The sequence below is a fragment of the Silurus meridionalis genome, chromosome 29 (assembly GCF_014805685.1).
Source record: "Silurus meridionalis isolate SWU-2019-XX chromosome 29, ASM1480568v1, whole genome shotgun sequence".
In the NCBI taxonomy this organism is placed as follows: domain Eukaryota; kingdom Metazoa; phylum Chordata; class Actinopteri; order Siluriformes; family Siluridae; genus Silurus; species Silurus meridionalis.
This window is the reverse complement of record NC_060912.1, coordinates 3,788,163-3,810,640: the sequence shown is the minus strand read 5'-3', so window position 1 is coordinate 3,810,640 and position 22,478 is coordinate 3,788,163. Positions and strand designations below refer to the sequence as shown.

General features: G+C 39.4%; 2 protein-coding genes and 1 non-coding gene across 6 annotated transcripts in view; 2 read left to right on the top strand and 1 right to left on the bottom strand.

Annotated features, from left to right (window-relative positions):
- znf687b (zinc finger protein 687b) overlaps positions 1 to 6,346 on the top strand; it is an 8,600-nt gene extending 2,254 nt beyond the window's left edge. For all 4 annotated transcript variants that reach the window (XM_046844147.1, XM_046844146.1, XM_046844145.1 and 1 more), the window contains 9 exons: positions 1 to 1,271; positions 1,394 to 1,695; positions 1,804 to 1,988; positions 2,139 to 2,315; positions 2,497 to 2,659; positions 2,936 to 3,238; positions 3,451 to 3,563; positions 3,760 to 3,862; positions 4,237 to 6,346. The exon at positions 1 to 1,271 is cut by the window's left edge. In XM_046844147.1, coding sequence (XP_046700103.1) covers positions 1 to 1,271; positions 1,394 to 1,695; positions 1,804 to 1,988; positions 2,139 to 2,315; positions 2,497 to 2,659; positions 2,936 to 3,238; positions 3,451 to 3,563; positions 3,760 to 3,862; positions 4,237 to 4,803 — 3,184 coding nt within the window. In that variant the 3' untranslated portion in view covers positions 4,804 to 6,346. The remainder of the gene's footprint in view (positions 1,272 to 1,393; positions 1,696 to 1,803; positions 1,989 to 2,138; positions 2,316 to 2,496; positions 2,660 to 2,935; positions 3,239 to 3,450; positions 3,564 to 3,759; positions 3,863 to 4,236) is intronic.
- On the top strand, positions 2,706 to 2,844 carry LOC124382308. Its single transcript, XR_006925017.1, has one exon. It is a non-coding gene; the product is annotated as a small nucleolar RNA SNORA13 (small nucleolar RNA).
- Positions 6,347 to 9,043: 2,697 nt separating the features above from the next.
- On the bottom strand, positions 9,044 to 21,959 carry aqp10b (aquaporin 10b). The gene is made up of 6 exons (XM_046843602.1): positions 21,674 to 21,959; positions 18,263 to 18,389; positions 15,871 to 16,008; positions 15,668 to 15,786; positions 13,133 to 13,350; positions 9,044 to 10,068 (listed from the first exon to the last, which is right to left on the bottom strand). Exons 1-6 carry the CDS (start codon positions 21,758 to 21,760, stop codon positions 9,813 to 9,815), a joined length of 945 nt encoding a protein of 314 aa, XP_046699558.1. The 5' UTR covers positions 21,761 to 21,959; the 3' UTR covers positions 9,044 to 9,812.
- Positions 21,960 to 22,478: the final 519 nt, after the last annotated feature.

The window sequence follows — 22,478 nt, the reverse complement described above, 5'->3', positions numbered from 1 at the left end:
TTTGGCCTCACCTGCATCCCCTCAGGTGCAGAACTGGCTTTCGTCACCTGTTCAGACAGGCAGCGTTAAGAGCCCACCCCCAGAAGAGCAAAATCCAGAGCATGTCATTGAGGAACGTGACTCACCTGAAAGTCCAGAGCCTGAGGTCCCCAAAGTTTCAGTGTCTGCGGCTTCCAAAAAGTCTTCCAGCCCAGCACTGATTGCTTCTTCCTTGCCTACAGGTCTCAGAGAACCTAAAGAAGAAGAAGAAGAGATGGAGGTGGCCAAACCGGTAAATGAGGAGAATGGAGATACAAATAATATGGTTCAGGACAATGGACAAAAAGAGGAAGAAAAAATGGAGGTGGAAGATGAGGGTATTTCTTCCCAGGGCCACGCTCTGCCTAACAGCAGCGAAGGCACTGTAGCAGGTGGCAGTGTGTCCTCCAGACCTCTTAAAGTCCGAATAAAGACCGTTAAAACCTCAACAGGAAGCATCACTCGAACAGTTACTCGTGTGGCAGGGAGAGGAGCTGCAGGTAAAGGCACAGATGGCACCAAAGTGCAAGCAGAAGGTCAGACGGTCACTTCTAACAAAGCCCAAAAAGCTGAAGCCACTGGTCGAATGGTGAAAGGCTCTACTCTCCCTGTGTCTATTTTAGAAGCGAGCAGTGCCATGTTAGCTGCAGCAAGCAAAGCTCAAAACAAAAGCCCTGTGTCATCCGACAAGACCAAGGTCTCTGCCACAGCTGTCAGCATTACGAAAGCTGCCAACTTGCCGGTAACGCCTACAGTTAGTGGTATTAGTGTGCGTGCCACTTCTGGTAGGGCAACTAACGGAGGTACGCCTAATGTTCATGTACCTTGCAAGCCGGCTTCTATAGTCAACAGCACAGGGGCTGTGATTTCTCGGAGTCAGTCAAGTTTAGTCGAAGCCTTCAACAAGATCCTTAACAGCAAGAACCTTCTGCCTAGCTACCGCCCAGATCTCTCGACTCCACCACCACCTGAATGGGGTCTCCCGATGCCTACAACAGGCTACCGCTGTCTAGAGTGCGGGGACGCCTTTGCTCTCGAGCGCAGTCTGGCTCGTCACTACGACAGGCGCTCTCTAAGAATCGAGGTGACCTGTAACCACTGCGCGAAGCGGCTGGCTTTCTTTAATAAGTGCAGTCTGCTGCTGCATGCTCGGGAGCATAAAGAGAGAGGGCTGGTTATGCAGTGCTCACACCTGGTCATGAGGCCAGTTACTGTGGAGCAAATGATTGGCCAGCAGGACACCACACCAATCGGTATGTGAACTGCTCTTTACACTGTACGCATTACATTACTAATGTTACATCCTGACGTTATTCTGTTTTTACAGTTACTAATGTGAAAACCTTCATCTCACAAATGCTTCATGTATTTCTAGGTATGCTCTCGCCTCCCCTTTCTTCTCCGTCTTTGTCAACACCCGCTAACCAATCAGGAACACCTGCGATCCCTTCCACTCCAAGTCCACTTAAAGAGTCGCCGTCACACGCCCCAGTTGCTTCCCAGAACAGTCCAGCTCGCCGTGGGCCTCAGAGTCCCCATGTCCTAATGCCTCTTCCATGCAAGAAGGGTGAAGTTCTTCAGTACAACAATTTTAAATGCCCCGAATGCCAGACTCAGTTTGCAGGCAAGGCGGAGCTAGTTGCCCACTTTCAGCAAATCAGAGCTACCCCTAATTCAGTGAGTAATACCTTCCTGGGTTTCATATGTTATTTGTAATTTCACAGTATAAAATTACTCCACAGAAGCACTTCTATAAACATTTTTAATCTCTTTTTTTTTACTCAGACCTGTATGCTTTGCTCTCCACCGATGATGCTGCCTAACGGGTGCAGTGTGTCAGCTCACCAGCGAATCCATAAGCACCGGGCTCCCCATGTGTGTCCGGAATGTGGAGGCGTTGCTCGTCAGGCCAGTTTTAAGACTCATCTCGAAGAGGCTTGTCTTCACTTTGCCAGGCGCATCGGCTACAGGTCTCAGCACTGATCTAAACCGATACATAAATGGAAAAATATTACGATTTTAGACACACAGTGCTTAAGAGACAGGCTGAGTTGATCAGATTTTAGCATTTGAAACAAATACTTATTAATATAATCACTCGTGATTTTTTATTTCTGCAGATGCTCCAGCTGTCAGGTGGTGTTTGGTGGCCTGAACTCCATCAAATCTCACATTCAGACTGCTCACTGCGAAGTGTTTCACAAGTGTCCACATTGCCCAATGGCCTTTAAATCGGCCCCCAGTGCCCAGGGACATATTAGTACCCAGCACCCCACCCTCAGTGCTGCTCAGGCCAAGTATGTCTTTATCTGAATCTAAAAATGTATTGCAGTTAGATTGCTGTAGTATCATATTAATAAATTAACATTATATATAACAATATAACATTTCATTTGGGCTGGCTGGGATTTTCGTGGGACATTTTGATATAATGTTAAGTTGTATGTGTGGACATCATCATTCTTTACCTCACTGTAGGATGATTTACAAGTGTGTGATGTGCGACACAGTCTTCACTCAGAAACCCTTGCTGTATATGCATTTTGACACTCACTTGGCCAAGCAGAAGGTGCATGTTTTCAAGTGTCCGGACTGCACCAAGTTGTATGCGCAGAAGGGTTCTATGATGGAACACATCAAGGTTAGTTCCTGCAATACTTTTATAAATCTAACTAGTGCAGTTCTCTTGCCTTTTTGTGTTGCCCATTCTTTGCATTTTCCATTAAAGAATGTGGTGTCAATAAAGGCATACAGTAAAGTCCTGGTCCGGCCTTTACCAGGTAACTCTAGTGTTACCTCAGGCGAAGCTCTGTACCAGGCACACACACACACGGTGATTAATTTGTGATCTGGCGTGTGAATCATGCTCACATGCTTATACTAAACCTTTGATTGACTCCACTCCTGTTCCAAACAGACTGCCCATAGAGGCCTGTCAGGCAAAGCAGAGGCTCCGACCAGTGGCTCGTCTCCTGTCTCAGCATCAAGTGCAAATACCGCTACGAGGAAGCAAGGACAGGGTGAGGGGGAAGAGGAAGAGAAAGACGAGGAAGGAGAGGAAAGAGAAAATGAAGAAGAGGAGGAAGACGACAATGATGAGGAAGATCAACCCAGCTCCCCAGACAGTGGGAGCAGCACAGAGTGGAGATGCAGGGAGTGCAAGACACGATACACTGATAGAGATGATTACATTGATCACATGAAGAATGAGCATGGCAAGGTAAATACACAGCTTATTTTATTTACGTATTCATTCATTACATTGTGTGTGTGTTCACTGGCTACATACTCTAATACAAATGTTTTAAATAATTACATTGTAAATGCATGAAAAATTTAATAAGAAGAAATCCACTATAAGTAACCATAAACCATAAAAAGTTGATATTTGGTAATTAAATAGTAAAACGGCAAATTAATCTGGTCCAACAGTCAATAAAGAAATTTCCATGCCGACTGTGTGAGCGTTCCTTCAGCTCGGCCAACAGCCTGCGTCGCCATGTTCGTGTCATTCATGAGGGTGTCAAGAGAGTCTTCCAATGCCAGTGAGTAACTTCTTTACATTTTCAATTTACGGTGTAATTACAAGCTAATTACAAGTTAATTTTAATAAAGAGTATTGTGAAAAGAGTAAACTTATTACATCATCTGTAGGTTTTTCTAAATTATGTCTTTTCTTTTGTTGAAAAGTCTCAAAACATGCAGGAAACCTTGTTGGTCCAATGTATTTTCTTATCTCAGGTACTGTTCAGAGGGAAAACGAACCTTCAGCAGTCGCCTGATACTCGAGAAACACATCCGGGTCAGACACGGCATCCGAACTAGACAGACAATAGAGAAGCGGGTAAGGAGAAAACGTTTGTTTCTCTCATTATTAATCAGTTCGTTTCAATTTAGTTTTATTTGCATAGCGCAGTAATTGGTGCTTAAATGCAGAACTGTTCATGTAAACTGTGGTCCAAAAATCTTTGTAGCAGACTATTTATAATAATTACAGTCCAGATCGTTCCTGATCTCCGGTTCTGGTGTCCAGGAGCTATAAAAAATTTTTTTCAATTCAAGAAATAGGTAAAATGTGATCTTTTCACACTGTAATTTCGATTAGGTCTGGTATTATATGTGTAATTGCACTAAATAAATTATTTAGTTCCTGATTAATCTTGTTTTAGCATAAGCTGCAAATAGCATGATAATATAAAGAATATTGTTCATTGGTAGAACACCCCGAACACAAGAAAACGCTCAGCACAAGGTGATGGAGCTGGAAGCTCCTCAGAGGTTGACTATGAGGGCGGATCTTCGTCTGTTGGAGGAGGGGCCGATGTGCCCGATACTGGAGGGGAAGAGACAACAAGCCCGGCCAAACGAACGCGTACTTGTGAGAAGGAAGAGGAAGCAGAAGAGGAGGAGGGTGGTTTTCGGTGTGCGCCATGTGGCTTCAGCACGCCAGACCGGAGCGAGTTCCAGCAGCACATCCTAAAGCATCGCGACAGCGAGTCAGCGTCACTGCAGTGCGTACAGTGCGGCGCTTGCTTCGCCTCAGCCGCCTCGCTGAGCCGCCACCGCTTCATCACACACAAGTTAAGGCAGGATCATCAGGACAGCCAAAAGACACCACACACACCCAAACCCACAGAGGAGGAGAAGGGTGAAGAGGAGGGCGAGGGGAGCATGAGCTGCAGAGTGTGCGGCCGCCGCTTTGACAAGACCTCGGACCTAAACACACACTTCCGCACACACGGCATGGCCTTCATCAGTGCACACAAGACTGATAAGGTTGTGTGAGGAGGGGGACTGAGAACTGTGGGATGAAAAATAATAATAAAATGCAGTGGGAGATGAAGGTGACCAGCTCTATGTTCAATGGGCAACCAATTAAGAGAGTAGACAGGTGCACTGGTGTCCATTTTCACAGCATTCATGCACCCACATTCATGTTTTATTGTTCAACACTCTAACAGGTAACACCTGCTGAAATGTTAATACAGTTACTACATGTGTGAAAGACACTAATACAGTAAAGTCTTTGCGATTTTTTTTTTTTTTTATAACCAGTAATCAATTTTGACAGAAAAAGTCTTGACTGAGTCAGTAATATGATTCTGAAAGAGGAATGTGAGAGAAATGCATTTTTTAATCCCTTCTTGACAAATATATATATATTGGTGACTCTATATATATTATATTGACCAGTCCTTTTATCTGTCGCGCCAACATTCTTCAATACACAAAATGTACATTATAACGCACATTCACTTACTGAGGTGTTCACCGTTTTGAGCTCCGTTGTTAAACTTGGAGCTGCTCATTCGCAGCATGTTGTCTGTTTCAAATCCCCATTTAGAGCTCAGATTCTCAACAAAGCATTAAAGGTGAAATAAGGGTGCTAACGAAGCCTTTCTTTTCTGTTTGTATGAAAAACAACAAAAAAAACACTGAGCTGTAGTAATGATATTGTATCAGCATTGTATTATTGATATTTATTTATATGAATTGTTCGTACTGATCGTGAGTCTTCTGATAACTTTTATTTGCGAGACAAATTGTGAACGTGAAAATTATGGTTGTTGATGTCAAAAACCTGAGGATCCTGTGGATATGTTAAGAAAAAGCTCCTACGGTAGTAAAATAAGTGCAAACGCTTTAACAGTCACACGGTCAACGATTTCAAACGTGTTATTCAGACCAAACAGGATCTCCCAACCCACAACCACATCATTTAGACGTGTATAAATGGAGCGTGTTAAAAGTCTGCTCTGGTTTTGTTTAGAAAACGTGAACAAGTTTCGTCTTTTTTGTATTTGTATTTTTTATTTTTTTCCCTTTAGCTGATATCAGATACCCATAATGTAAAAATATCATTGATGCCTGAGGAGCTGGTTGTATTTTTTATGGATTTATTGTAATTAAAAAGCAGACGTTGAGTGTAATGGATTGCTGAAACATTTTATTACACACCAATACAAATGTTTTTCGTTTTTCTTTTCATTAACTGTCGTCTTTTTCTATCAAAAGTGCTTGTTAAATGCCATGTTTCTTAAAAAATTCATTATCATTTATAGTGTGAACTTGTGAGACATCTGAATGTGAGACTGTCAAAGTTTATTCACATATGTCCTCTCCATTAGGTTAAATATCCATCTGGTGAACTTGCATCTGCCTGCTTCACTGCCATACAGTTTGTGTCAGTTCTACTTTATTGTTTCTAAATAAAGTGGCAAATTGTTACAGTATAGATATTGTCATTGTTTAATAAGCACTACTTTAACGATTGAACGTTACTGTGATACTACAGTGAATGCAATAAAAGTGTTTTATAACATCTTTATCATCCTTGATCATGGGTCAGATATTATAGCTTACTTACACTATTTATTTATTTGTACCTGAAACATCTGTACCTGTGCTGAATCTTTCTTGTCCAGGTACCATGTGAGGCGAGCTGAGACATACAAGTGGAGTATAATAGTGTATGTAATATAATGGTATATAGTTGATATGCCATATACTGTTATATAGTATTATATAACTATATGATAGTATTGTGCACATACATTTTCAGTGTCTTAAAGTCAGTTTCACAGTTTAAAAGTGCAAATTAATGTTTCAGATTTGTGTATTTTTTTAACCACACTGAATTTTTTTGATCACAATTCCTCCATAGGATCTTACATCTCATAAACTAGAATAAAATCAATTTTGCTATTGTACAGAAACACCCCAAATGTCTCCTATTTCACTTCATTCATGCCCTACAGAGGATATTCGAATTAAGTCCAATGTCCAATATAGTATTTTTACTGTGTAGTGTAAAGTTTGCTCATTTGTTCACTAAAGATTAAAGATGGATTGTGCTGGATGTGGTTTTTTTTCTTGTTCTTTTTTTAAGTTTTGTGTATGTGCCTCCCTATTCACCACCTGATAAGCCTCCAGACAAGCCTCTCCTTCCTACTTTCACAAGTTCGGTTATAATGGAAATCTTTTTGGGTTTGATTTGAGTTTACGGACATTTTTTCTAAACACCTTGCAGCTTCCATCCTGAATGTGTGTCCTATGGCTCCCCAGTTTCCACCTTTATAAAACAAACTGGTAGTTGAATTGGCTATGATAAGTTTTCCCACAGTGTAAAAAAGTGTGTGAATGTGCCTGTTAATGATGTTATGTTTCAGCAGTTATTTTGCTCGTATGTTAATATCGGTATATCTTCCTTTTTATTTGAATGACCTGTACATGGTCCCACAAGTTAATGAGCATCCCATTCAGGGTGGATTCCCGACTCGCTCTCAGGAGGTTTCTGTGGCAGCGTTTTGATTCAATTAAATACAATGCAATGTCGTGGGCTACACCTCCAAATAAAAAGGCAGATATATGCAAGTTAGCATCAGTATTAACATACGAGCAAGAGATTTTTAAATAGCTGCTGAAACAAAACACATAATTAACAGGCAAGCAACATCTGTAATCAGCAACACAGGAGGCATCAGAAACCCAGCATTAAAAATGGCTAATAATAATAATGTATAAATACCAGTTATTTGTTTAAATGAGACTCTTGTGGGTTCCAAGACGCTGTATGTGGACACGCTTTGCAATAACTAACATTGTTCTACAGTCATTGTGACGTTGTTGCTGATTCCTCGTGGATCAGTGATGAGGAACCGTGTCGGCTTTATTATATTAGTAGTTAGCTACCAGGTGCATTTGTAATCATCTGGGAAACTTATTGTATGGTAAAAAGTTGGTGGACTCACTTTTGGAATTGTCTTTAGAGATAAACACTGCACTTATGATTCTCCATGATGACCACATATAAGCTACAGTGATGGTAACCACCACTTTGTGAAAGACATACGATTGGTTTGAAGACTGGTCCCTAGAGTGTACTGGGTCCAATTGTGCATGCTCTTTAGGCCTGTGGGTTTCAAGGATCGATGGAAGGTCATTTGATTCCTTTACATAGTTGGGCAATAATACATTAGGCAGAAACCTGAAATTTAATCACAAGATCACCCCAGAGTCATCTGATCACCAAAACACTTTTTATTGAGTTCAGCTCTATTTTTTTTTGTTAAATTTTATATATATATATATGTGTGTGTGTGTGTGTGTGTGTGTGTGTGTGTGTGTGTGTGTGTGTGTGTGTGTGTGTGTGTGTGTGTGTAAAACATTGGTTTTCTTGCAAAAGCCTGTACTGTTCTCAAAATCATTAGTTCATCTCTCAAAAGTAAGTATTTGTGTCAATGAACATCTCATTCCCATCAGAATGAAAAGTCTCTTTGTCACTGTTTACAAGCATAACCATCAAAATGTTTAGTCGTGTTTTCAGTATGATGCTGCTCAGTTTCAGGATTTCTTGATTTAAACTATGGTTTGGACTGAAAATGCACAAAATTTGAGTTCCTTCTGTACGACATCTATGAATTTCAGCAGCACAAAATTCATTTATTTGAGACCGTACCGGATTCACAATTTTACTGTACAAGTGTTTGTTTGTTTCTTAGTTGTTCATCCATTTTCAGATTTATAATTCTGTGTTTTGCTCTGACTGTATTCACTCTCTAATTGAAGGTTCACAAGATTCACCTTAGAGAACTAGTTGATTATTGGTTGATCTGATGCCATTCACTCGCCTTTATTAGTGACATTTAAGATTCATCTGCACAATTCATCAATTTAAGAAACATTTACAAATAAAAGTTTAATAGACATTTTAGATGACAGATGATGACAACTGGTTTAACCATTTTACATTCAATGACGTATACAATGAACTGATGCTGAGATGTTTTGGGGTTAAAACTGTTCAGGGGAAACCAGTATAATATATTTTGATCAACATGAACATAAACAACTGATAATGTAGGAAACAGCAGACACTTGTACACAATCCAATAAATGAATGTACAAAAGCATTCGCAATTTGATCGTTGACCAAGTACACCAAGGTTGAACAAGAAGTTTTAAGAATTTCATTTATAGTATACAGTATATATATATATATATATATATATATATATATATATATATATATATATATATATATATATATATATATATATAATGTTAAATGGCAGAGACCAAACCATTTAAATCTTATAATAACAATCATTTGTTTGACAATTTTGATATTATTTCCTGATCCCTAACAGGAAATCAGGTGTGTCAGGACCACACTTTGCATGTTTTAGGTGATTAACATACGCATCAAGTACAAAGAGAATCAGCGTCTCTGATTTCATTTTCTGGTTTCATTTGTAAATCCAGCAACAATTCTTGGTTTGGTTTGGTACATTTTACACACAGCTTTACTAAATGAGTAAACAGTGACACCCAGTTTCAGTTTCATTTCATTTCATTCATTAAAAACAAGAACACATTCTATTCATTTGTTAATAATTATATGCAATGTGAAAAAAACTGCTTTACTTTGGAACAAAAATAATCCAATTTCCTAATTGATGAATAGAGTTTACCAGAAAACCTCACCATATTAAATAGTCCTATTTGTTAGAGAAGGTTTATATGATGTCTGCTGTACAAGTCTCTGTGAATGTACATTTATTATAGAAACAATAACATATTAGTGCAATAATATAAACCTAGGAATTGCCTTGCAGTTAGAAGCGATCTAGACGTCAAACTTTTCTGTCCAATCAGAAACAAGTATTTTATAGTGACGTGCTGTTCTTAGCCGTAGAATTGTTTGCTTAACAGTGATCTAGCTTTGTCATTGAACATAGATATTAAAGCCCAAGATTGACAGGTTGACGATGAAGTTTATATCAGCAGTGCTTCTATTTGCCAGAACTTAATGTGAACATCTGCGCATGTGTCTTTTCAGACTGTTGCTCCAGCGTCACATTAACCTGATCAGGTTTTTCAAACTCTTTCTCTGACACGTCCATTTCCAGCTCCTGCAGGTTGTCAGTCGTCTTGGTAAGCTCTTGTTCAGGATGGTGTGCAGCAATCAGCAGCTGATAAATCAAAGAGCCTGCAAGCCCACCGACACAAGTGGCCACCACAGGGATCCACCACCACCCAGATCCAGCTCTGACAATAGATGGTTATTTAGTTTTTTGTGATACATGTGGTGTTACATGCTATAAGTAAATGTAAGAACATGAACAATTATTTAAAATCAATTAATTAACCATTCTGGCTATTTTACTATTATTAGATATTTGATATTTTGTTCAGGTTATTTCAAATGGCAGAGTGCAAATGCAAAATGTGTCAAATGCAATGCAACAAAAACATTTATTGTGATTTATTGTGATTAATTATTTAATAAAAAACTGATACAATCCTAAATCCACCAATTAGTTGTATTATTTCAAATACTTCTTCTGCATCGCCACAGCAGATCATCTGTCTCCATACCCCCCTGTCCTCTACATCTGCCTCTTTAAAATCGACCACCTGCATGTCTTCCCTCACCACATCTATAAACCTCCTCCTTGGTCTTCCTCTTTTCCTCCTGCCTGGAGCTTCCATCCTCAGCATTCTTCTACTGATATTACCCATGTCTCTCCTCTGCACATGTCCAAACCCTCTCAATCTCGCCTCCCTCACCTTGTGTCCAAAACGTCCTACATGCACTGTCCCTCTAATAAACTCATGTCTAATCCTGTCCATCATCGTCACTCCCAACGCAAATCTCAACATCTTCAGCTCTGCTACCTCCAGCTCCACCTCCTGTCTTTTACTCAATGCCACTGTCTCTAATCCATACAACATCTCAGGTCTCACCACAGTCCTATAAACTTTCCCTTTCACTCTCACAGATACTCTTCTATCACAAATCACTCCTGCTATCACTCTTCTCCACCCACTCCACCCTGCCTGCACTCTTCTCCTCACTTCTCTAACACACTCTCCATTACTTTGTACCCCAGGTACTTAAAATCCACTTTCTCCACCTCTACTCACTGCAACCGCACCACTCCACTGTCCTCCCTCTCATTCACACACATGTACTCTGTCTTACTTTTACTGACTTTGACATGTACTTTGACATACTGACATGTATAATTTCAAATACAAACATATAAATTGACCATAACAATTATTTAAAACAATGAATATTTCAATAACTAACTCTACCTTTATATATAAAAAGAAAGAGGTTTTGGCTTATTATCATGTTAAAGGTAGTAGAGACCATCACATAATATTGCACAGACAGGTTCATGTATATTTGAGCATAAGTATCCAAATATATACAGTATCTCACAAAAGTTAGTACACCTCTCACATTTCAGCAATCATCATCAAGGGACAAACAACTATAGAAATGAAACTTGGATATATTTAAAAGTAGTCAATCTGCAGTTTGTATAGCAGTACAGACTTACTGTCCTCTAAAAATAACTCAACATACAGCCATTACTGTCAAAATACTGTAAACAAAAGTGAGTACACCCTAAGTGATAACAGCTGTACGTCATGTAATCAGGCAAAGCCACGTGTCCTATTCATCATGTTCATTTTTTTTCTGCTTGACAGAACCTTACAAATTTGTGTATCTTGTATTAGAGGTGTTCAACATGGCACCTCATGGTAAAGACTCTCTGAGGATTTGTGAATTAGAATTGTTGCTCTCCACAAAGATGCTGAGGCTATAAGAAGATCGAGTCCTTGTGCTGTGCATCAGGTGCAGAAGCTGCTTCAAAAAACAGACGCATGAGTGCTGCAGCATTGGTTTAGAGCTTGCAGATGCAGAAGGTCCGCTTGTCAGTGCCCAGACCGTAAACCACACACTGCAGCAAATCAGTTTACAGGCCGTCATCCCAGAAGGAGCCTCTTCTGAAGCTGCTCACAAGAAAACCCTCAAACAGTTTGCTGAAGACGACCTGTCCAAGAGCATGAATTACTGGAACCATGTCCTTTGTTCTGTTGAGACTAAGAGAAACTTGTTTTGCTCCGATTGGTGTCCAGCATGTTTGGCAACACGTTGGTGAGGAGTACCAAGAAAATTGTCTCTTGCCTACAATCAAGCATGGTGGTGGTATCATCATGGTCTGGGGCTGCATGAGTGCTGCTGGTACTGGGGAGCTGCAGTTCATTGAGGGAAACATGGATTCCAACATGTACTATGACATTCTGAAGCATAACATGATGCCCTTCCTACAGAAACTGAGCCGAACAAAAGTGTTTTAACATAATACCAAAACACACCGCCAAAATGAAACTGTCTTGCTGAGGAAGATGAAGGTGAAGGTGATGGAATGGCCAAGCGATGTCTTCAGTCCTGAACCCTATTTAACACCTGTGGAGCATCCTCAAGCGAAAGGTGGAAAAGCGCCATGTGTTTAACATCGAGCAGCTCTGTGATGTCCTTATATAGGAGTGGAAGAGGATCCCAGCAAAAACCTGTGCAGCCCTGGTGAATTCCATACCCAGGGGGATTAAGGCAGTGCCAGATAACAGTGATGCTCACACAAAATATTAACACTTTGACAGTTTTGACGTGTTTACTTAGGGTGTACACTGATTTTTTCCAGCTATTTTGACAATAATTTCTGTATGCTTAGTTATTTTTCAGAGGACAGAAGATCTGTACTGCTATACAAACTGTACATTGACTACTCTTAATTCTATCCAATTCTATATTTTTTATAATATTGTTGCTTGTGAAGATAAACTAAAATCATTGTTGAAATGTGAGGGGTGTGCTCACTTTTGTGAGATTTATATATGGCAAGAGTTTGGCTCAGTTAGATGTTAAACATTTTAAGACATCCCTGAGTAGCTAAGGACCTAGCATAGAGCCTGCAATGCTTCCATGGGATGGTATCCTTCACCAGATCACTGTTCTGTGCTTCAAACCATGGACTGAGATTCTTCACAAAGTTAGACATTGCCATCAGAGCCTATTTTCTCTCTTATAACCCACCATAGATTGGCGTTGGTTCCCTGACCGGGGATCAAACCTCTAACAGCCATTTTCAGTGGACATTCTTAGTTGGTTCTTCACCGGATTTGTACAATTAAGCAGTTACAAATTAAAACACAGACCCTGTTTGTTTTTGCATCTTGAGCTCTGAAGCTGAACAACACAGCTGGAAGTGAACCCTTATGCTGTAATAAGAGTGTATATGTGTGTCAAGTTAACCTGAAGACTTCATCGCCCCAGCCCGCTATATAGGTGAAGACACGAGGGCCGATGTCTCGTGCCGGGTTAATGGCATAACCGCTATTTGAGCCCATGGAGACGCCGATTACCATAACCACTGCTCCCACCAGCACAGGTTCTAGTCCAGGAGGAGCGGGGACATTACGGCTGTCACCCAGAGCCAGAACACACACCATCAGGGCCGCTGTGCCAATCACCTGAGAAGCATGCTCATGGTCAATCACTGTCATAGTGATTCAATTCAATTAATTTTTATTTGTATTGAACTTTTATTTTATATCTTTTTATTAGCAGAATCCAACAATCATTACAAAGCTTTTATTATTCTACATTATGGGCAAGTAGGAAACACAACAAAACGAAAAATAATCAAATAAAATACATTTTAAACAAAACAGAACAAAGAACCAGAAAAAAAAACAATAGACCCCCTCTCCTTAACCCTAGGGACTTAAATCCTGCTACACTAATAAATGGAAAAATCAAATATACATAATCAAACTACACTTTCTAAAGATATAGAGAATGGGAAACCAAATCTTATCAAATGGATCCAATTTATTTAACAAAACAAAACAATTTCTTTCCAGGTGTGATAATTTTAACATTTCTTCCATCCACAATTTAAGGGGAATTAAGTATTTTTCTATAATTTTAGTATGAATTTCTTTGCAATAATAAGCCCATAGGACAACAAGATTTTTTAGATTAAAGTTGAATTTATCTGAAATACAAAGTCTCACTTATAAGTGGCTCATGTCGTAACTTAACCTGTAATATATCAGATACAATTTTAAATATATTAGTCCAAAATGGTGGTAACTTTCAGCAAAGAGCATCACTATGTAAGATTGTGGCTTAATAGTCTGACATTTATCACATATTGGGGAAATATCTGGAAAATATTTCATGTAGATTTGTTTTAGTGTAATGTTGATGAGTAATCTTTAATTGAATGTACAGCACTTTTAACAATAGACGTAGTCTCAAAGCAGTTTTACAGAAATATAGCGGTTATAAAAGAATGCATAAGTTTATTTCTTATAGTTGTAAGTTTGTCCCTAATGAGTGAGCCAGTGCCGACTGTGGGAAGGAAAAGCTCCCTGATAATACAGTGTGGTGCAGGGAAAGGAAAAATGTTGTAACTTGAAGATAGCGACCTCGGGGCGTTGACAATTGTTTGGAACCAGTGCCAGCTCATTTAGAAGCCCCTGCATTAGTTATATGAAGCAGTGGAGTGGTGCACAACGAGCGTTCGCTTCAAGTCCTTTTATTAAAGTGTTGATAGTGTGGAAGAGACTGGACAAGCTGATCAGGAAGGCCAGCTCAGTCCTGGGGATTCCCCTGGACACTGTACAGGAGGTGGGAGAAAGGAGGATGGTAGCAAAACTATCATCATTACTGCAGAACGCCTCTCACCCCTTGCATGAAACAGTTACTTCATTGAGCAGCTCCTTCAGTGACAGACTGATACATCCTAAGTGTCTGAAGGAGCGATACAGAAGGTCTTTTCTCCCTGCTGCTATTAGACTTTACAATCAAAGCTGCTCCCAGTGAACCATTAACCAAAATACACACTGTTATTACTGTTCAATAGTGTAATAGTTACTGTTATTACTGTTTTACTGTGTAATAATACTACCTGTGTGCAATATTACCTGCAATACGTGCAATACCACCTGTGTGCAATATTACCTGCAATACGTACTTTTTCCTCATTTGTATTTATACATTGTGTTGTGTATATACTTGTATACTATAGTATGTCTATTCGTCTATTCTTTTATATATTTGCATTTATAAAAGATTTTTTCATGCTGCTGTAACAAAGAAATTTCCCCACTGTGGGACGAATAAAGGTTTATCTTATCTCATCTCATCTTATCTTATCTTTTCTTTTCTTAGTGTGAGCGCTGTGCAAAGGGAATTCTGGCATCATTACCAGTGGGACTTCATGATCGTGTTCCATCTGCTCATGTGATTACAACATGGGTGCATAATTTCGAAGAAACAGCTCGACACATCGATGATGCGTGTTGTGGAACTGAGCAGTGAGGGCTTCCCATAAAACTTTCTTTCAGCTTCTCCCATTAGGGGTCGCCACAGCGGATATGTTTTTACGCTGGATGCCCTTCCTAACGCAACCCTCCCCATTTATACGGGCTTGGGACCGGCACTAAGAGTGGCTGGGGTTGGTTCCCTGACCGGGGATTGAACCCAGGCCCCAGCAGCGAGAGCGCTGCATCCTAACCACTAGATTACCATGGAAGCGGTGAGGGCTTCCCATGATTCTTTGAGCACCATTCTTATAAAAAGTTTTACAGCAACAGCTCATTGCGTACCAATCCACTGTTCCATTTTAACTAATGGCAAGGGTTCTGAAAAAAGTTGCACCAATTCATCAGGGTCGTCATCTCCTAGTTCCAAAAGTTCCCATTTCCCTGCACCTCCCTGTATAAGAACATTGCCACTTGTGTTCCACTGAATCCAAAAAGTAATTCAGAGTTAAATTACCTGGTCTACTACTCCTCCCCATACACTTAAGTATTCTGCAGGGTAAGTGGAGAATATTCCTGCTGTGCCAGTGGGGCCGCTCACTGTAAGCTTCCCACCACTGTAATGGATTATAGCATCTGGAAACAGACACACATAACATAACAGACCTACACCACACCTTTGAACTGTAGTTACAAGATGGTAAAAACTTTATCACGCACCAAAATACTGCAACGCAACAGTGGCTGCAGCCAGAAAGGCACCAAACACCTGTGAAAAGATGTAGAATGGAAGCCGAGTCCAGGGGAACCTGCCCAGAAAACACAGGCTGAGAGACACAGCGGGATTCAGGTGAGCTCCTGAAGCAGAGGAAAGAAGTCCAGAAAGAGGAACGTTTATCATCCAATTTCATTCCATAATAACTGTTATTTTTATTCAGTTGATCCAGACTGATTTTTTTTGTTTATTACTAACGTTTTTCTCAGTTGATTTGGAGCATTTCTCATTTTTTCATTTCTCATCAGAAATGAAATTCTCAAAACTACTTGACCTTCACATCGTGTAATTACTTGTGCACATCATACAAGCATTTCTCGCTGCTTTGGTCAAAGATTTCTGGAAATGGATGAACAACCAGGAAGTGAACAGACGCTATTACAGTACAGTAAAAGTGTGAATCTCTTGCAGTCAAAATAAATATGCAATCAAATAAATACATTGTGCTGTTGAAATTTATAGATGCCAAAATTGGGCCATTTTTATTCATTAGAATCCAAACCATATTAATATCAGGAAATACTGAAACTGTGCAGCGTCATACTGACAACATGACTAAACATTTTGACGATCTTGTTTGATAGGTGATCATTGACACAAATTTTGAGAAAAATACAGGCTTTTGCAACAAATCCAATATGTTGTGCTGTTTGTACAAAAGTTTTGGAAAAGCACTTACTGGTTTGCATATAATAAGGATAATTTGTGAAATGCTCCAAAGCAACTGAAAAAAAACTGTAATAACTTTGGTTCCAGTTAACACAATGTAACATTGGGAATTTACAACAATAATAATTAAACGAAAAATACAAATATTTAATCATTTAAAAGAGACACAGTATTCACAGGCCATATACTGTATATAAAAAATACAGGCTGGTTAGGTCTACTCAGGGCCTGATGGACTAAGCACATTTTAGGCAGAATGTGGGCAAACTGCACATGTTTCTATCCTCAACCAACCTCATCAATAATACCAAGGACCACCATCATCTCTGATCTGCTTACAAAAACCTGAACATTACAGTAATGTAAACTGCACACTGTTCATTTCATATGTTACACTACAGTTTATCTCAGTTGCTTTGGAGCATTTTCTCGAGTCATCCTTAATATTTGCAAACCAGTAAGTGCTTTTCTCAAAACAATGTACAAACAGCACAAAACTTTGGATTTCTTGCAAAAGCCTGTACTGTTCTCAAAATCCTCAGTTCATCTCTCAAAAGTATTTGTGTCAATAAACATCCCATTCCCATCAGAATGAAAAGTCTCTTCATCACTGTTTACAAGCATAACCATCAAAAAGGATTTTTTGATTTAAACTATGGTTTGGACTGAAAATGCACAAAATTTGACTGTCTTCAGTACGACATCTATGAATTTCAGCAGCACAAATTTATTTATTTGATTGAATATTTGATTTATATTGATTACAAGACACAGACATGATTCACACTTTTACTGTACAAGTGTGCGTTTGTTTCTTAGTTATTCATCCATTTTCAGAATGTATAATTCTGTGTTTTGCTCTGACTGTATTCACTCTCTAATTAAAAGTTCACAAGATTCACCTTTGACCTGTTTTAGAGAACGAGTTGATTATTGGTTGATCTGATGCCGTTCACTCGCCTTCATCAGTGACATTCAAGATTCATCTGCACAATTCATCAATTCAACACATTTACAAGAAAAAAGTGTAATATACATTTCAGATGACAGATTCTGACAACTGGTTTAATCATTTTGCATTCAATGACGTATACAATGAACTGATGCTGAGATGTTTTGGGGTTAAAACTATTCAGGTGAAACCAGTATAATATATTTTGATCAACATGAACATAAACAACTGATAATGTAGGAAACAGCAGACACTTGTACACAATCGATTAAATGATGTACAAAAGCATTCGCAATTTGATCAAAACAACAAGAAATGTTTTTATGATGAGCACAAATGACTAAATGATGTGGAGGTTGAACAAGTAGTTTTGAGAATTTTATTTCTGATCTGAGAAACGCTCCAAAGCAACTGAGAAATACTGTAACACAATCAACAAGGATCATTATATTGCAACCCTGCACCTTCGACTTATTCTGGAAAAAATCATCATTGCTCTGCCTCACATTAGTTCCCCTTCCCAAACTGTATATTTTAATAGCACCAGCACACCATGACAAATTCCTTTATACTTGGCAATAAAGATGATTCTGATTCTGGTTTGCCTACATCACATAAGCATGAATGGGATTTTTCTGTTGGTTTGTTGATTTTTTTTGCCTTGTGCTTAGACAAGCTAGAAGCTTAATTGCATTTCCACATGAAACATGGCTTACCTGATACTCCTTTGGAAACATAAACTCCAAATGTAGTGCCCAAAGCAAATCCGAGATTGATTGACAAGTATTCTCCTTTACTGTTTTCTGAAGTTGTGACCTGAGCGACTGAGCCACAGCCAAATAGCTACAGTGAGAAGACACAGTGTGGTTTACTGATTTACAGAGAAATGAGAAGAGTACTGAAATCAATTTTCAGACTGAGCATAAATCTTTCTGCCTGCTTCAGGGCTTCTGTATATGTATAAATAAAAAAATTTAAAAGCATTTATTAGATTCATTTTTAATAGGCTTTGGGTCAATGATTAAGGATTTGGGTTACTGATCATATGTTCAGAGGTTTCAGTCACAGTATTGACTTTAGAGACTGGATTGAAACTTTTCACTACTCATCTGAGCAGCTTTTTCGGTCGTTGATAGACAAGTGGGAGGTGAGAGTGGGGAGGAAAGTGTCAGGAGTAAGTGGAGGATGTAACTACCACAGAGATGGATAGTAATGGGAGAGTGTGTAAGCATAAGGATAAATAAATGTGGGAGTGGTGGGGGGGGTTTTAGTTTTGGATTTTCAGGTTACCCCCATACTTCTGTACACTCTCCTCTGTCTCTGGGGTAGTTACATCCTCCCCTTACTCCTGAAACCTCCTTCCCCTCTCTCACCTCCCCCTTGTACCTTAACAAGGCTAAGAATCTTTCAGAGACATTGTATGGCTCATTTTACATTTTCGTACGTAATTGGGATCAGAATGTTTTTTAAAAGAATGCATATAAGTCCTCAGCTGTTACGAAGAATGTATTTTATTCACTTTCAGTTATCCATCCAATAGATCACTGGGTCCTATTATTGGCAGAAGACTGAATCCACCATTTCTACCATCGTAGAAGTGTACCGTAAATTCCTGACCTTGAAATAAAACATACTTTTTTTTTAAAGAAAGATGCTTTTTTTTTTCAGAATTAAAGCCTTAATTATAATTAATAACTAATACTGTATACTGTATATTCATCTCACGCACATGCGCATTTGATGAAAATACCGTATTGAACTCAAGCGAACACGCACATAAAAAAAAAACCAACACAAAGTCTGTGTTTTCTGTCATTATGTTGGTGTGTGACATGAGGTGTGTGTGTGTGTGTGTGTGTGTGTGTGTGTGTGTGTGTAAGAGGAAGGGATCGGTGATGTTCATGTGTGCCCATGTGTATGATGAGGCTCTTTGCGGTAACACAGTAAAAAATGTGGCTCTCGGTCTCTGACAGGTTGGCACTACCACCCCTGCACTACTCTTTCCCATAACTTCATGGTGTGACTGATCACCTTTTTCCCCCTGTAGTTCCATGCTTCTACCGGTATGTCATTTGGTCCAACCGACTTTCCACTCTTCATCTTCTTAATCGCTGCTCTCACTTCTTTTTTACTTCTCACTTCTTAAACCTATCCACTACCTGCTTCCCAATCTCCACATCATCCAACCTTTTCTCTTTTTCTTATTTTCCTCGTTCATCAGCTGCTTAAAATACTCCCTCCATCTTCTCAACACATTCTCCTCACTAGTCAACACATTTCCATCTCCATCCTTTATTGCTCTAACTTGCAGCACATCCTTCCCAGCTCGGTCCCTCTGCTTGGCCAATCGGTACCAATCCTTTTCTCCTTCCTTAGTGTCCAACCTCTCATACAGCTCCTCATATGCCTTTTCCTTGGCTTTCGCCACATCCCTCTTAACCTGCTGCCCCATCTCCTTGTACTCCTGCCTACTTTTCTCATCACTCTGTCGATCCCAATCCTGTTCTGCCAACCTCTTTCTCCTTATGCTCTCCTGCTTCTTCATTCCACCACCACGTCTCTTTGTCTTCCTTTCTATTTCCAGATGTCACACCAAGTACCTTTCTAGCTGCCTCCCTCATCACTTTTGCAGTAGTTGCCCAATCATCCAGCACCTCTTCACCACCACCGAGCCCCTGTCTGACCTCTTCTATGAACCTCACACTACACTCTTCCTCCTTCAGTTTCCAACATATTATTCTTCTTTAAGTCCTCACTCTCCTTCACTTCGTCTTCACCTCCGAAGCCACCCACAGACCGCCATTCGATGCTGTCTAGCTACACTGTCCCCTGCCAACACCTTACAGTCTCCAATCTCCTACATAGAACATAGTCCACCTGTGTGCACCTTCCTCCACTCCTATACATCACCCTATGATCCTCCTTCTTCTTAAAATACGTATTCACCACTGCCATTTCCATCCTTTTAGTAAAATCTACCACCATCTGCCCTTCCATTCCTCTCCTTAAAACCATACCTACCATCACCTCCTCATCACCTCTGTTCCCTTCACCTACATGCCCAATGAAATCTGCCCCAATCAGCAATCTTTCATTCCTAGCTACACCATCTACCACTTCATCTAACTCACTCCAGAATTTTTCCTTCTCCTCCATCTCACAACCCACTTGTGGAGCATAAACACTGATGTCATTTATCATCATCCCTTCAACTTCCAGCTTCATGTTAATCACCCTATCAGAAACTCTCTTCACCTCCACTAGACTCTTACTGTACTCTTCCTTCAGAATCACCCCTACACCATTTCTCTTTCCATCCACACCATAATAGAACAGTTTAAACCCACCTCCAACCTTCCTGGCCTTACTCCCTTTCCACTTGGTCTCCTGAACACACAACATATCGATCTCTCTCCATTTACCAGTACAGTACAGTGATGAGTTCGTCAGTGACGACACCAGTCGTCGTGTTTCCCTGCTCACAGCAGTCATTCCTGTGAACATTTAGCACATGGGACAACTGATCCTGGATCAATGACGAGGTCAGCATTTCAGCACTGGTGACGAAGTTAAGAAGGATGTCCTAGGATGGTTTGGGTGTACAGAGAACTCTTTCTATGCCAAATCTTTCCAGGCATTTGATAAACGCTCAGATAAGTGTATAAATGTAGCAGGGGGAGTATTTCCAAAACTAAATGCAGTTTCCACTCATTGAAATTTGTTCTTTTATTTTAAGTCCCAGTTTGATTTGAACGCCCCTCACATATTAAGGTTTATTTAAAACCATAATGCTGCGTCGTAATGGTGAATCATTAAACTTGAAGTGTGATTTGCAGAGTAACAGCTCGATTACCCTCTGTTTCCTCACCATGCTCGAAAGCTCAAAGTCCTCAAGTAACCAGTGTCTCTTAATAACGACATGTTCGCTGCACAAATCAATTCCAAAATAGACTTTGTAAGAAAGAAAGTAAGTAAGAATCAGTAATCAAAAGTTCTGTAATTCCTTTTGAAGACAGAACCTAAGCATGAAAAATTGTATTTGAAAAAAATGTATCATGTATAATTAGTAGAAAATAAAAAAAAGGGGGAAAAAATACAATAATATATGAATGAATAAACCGACTTACTATTAAAATGTACACTCCAAGAAACTCAGCGAAACACTCTCGAACCAGATCACAGCTGATCCTGCATCTCTTAAACACTCGGTCCATGTTTCAAGAGGTGATTTTGTAGTTTTCAAGAATTCTCTCAGTGTAGTAACGCTGTGTGTTTACAGCTACACACAGTTTAAATGAAAACAGCACGATCAGCACTTAATGACCTACTATTAGAAACAAAAGAAGCTGTTTCTAATGAACCGTGTAGTCTAAACCCCTACATATTCAACGTGTCTGTGTTTATGTGTGTGCGTGTGTGTGTGTGTGTGTGTGTGTGTGTGTGTGTAAGACTGCAGGCAATTACAATTTCATACCATAAAATGATGAGTTGTGCTTTTATATTCTGTCTGAAGAGCACTGCAGATTAATCATAGATAACAAAGATAAAAAAAGAAAATATGTGCCAAAAAATGTCAACATTATTAGTGTGTGTGTGTGTGTGTGTGTGTGTGTGTGTGTTGGTTAAACAGTTTTATTGAGTCATATTAAAGTCATTTACATTTGGTGGACGCCCTTATTCACAATGACTAATTTATACTACATTCAAGGTTAAGGGTTGAGCAGTGGCAGGTTGGTGGTGCACAGATTTGACCTCACATCCATCTGATCAGATGTCCATCACCTAAACCTCTGTGCTTAAACTTCTAAAGCACGTTGGTGAAGAAAATAAAAACAGTGTAATAAAATTTTATTTATATATATATATATATATATATATATATATATATATATATATATATATATATATATATAAATTTTTTATCACCACATT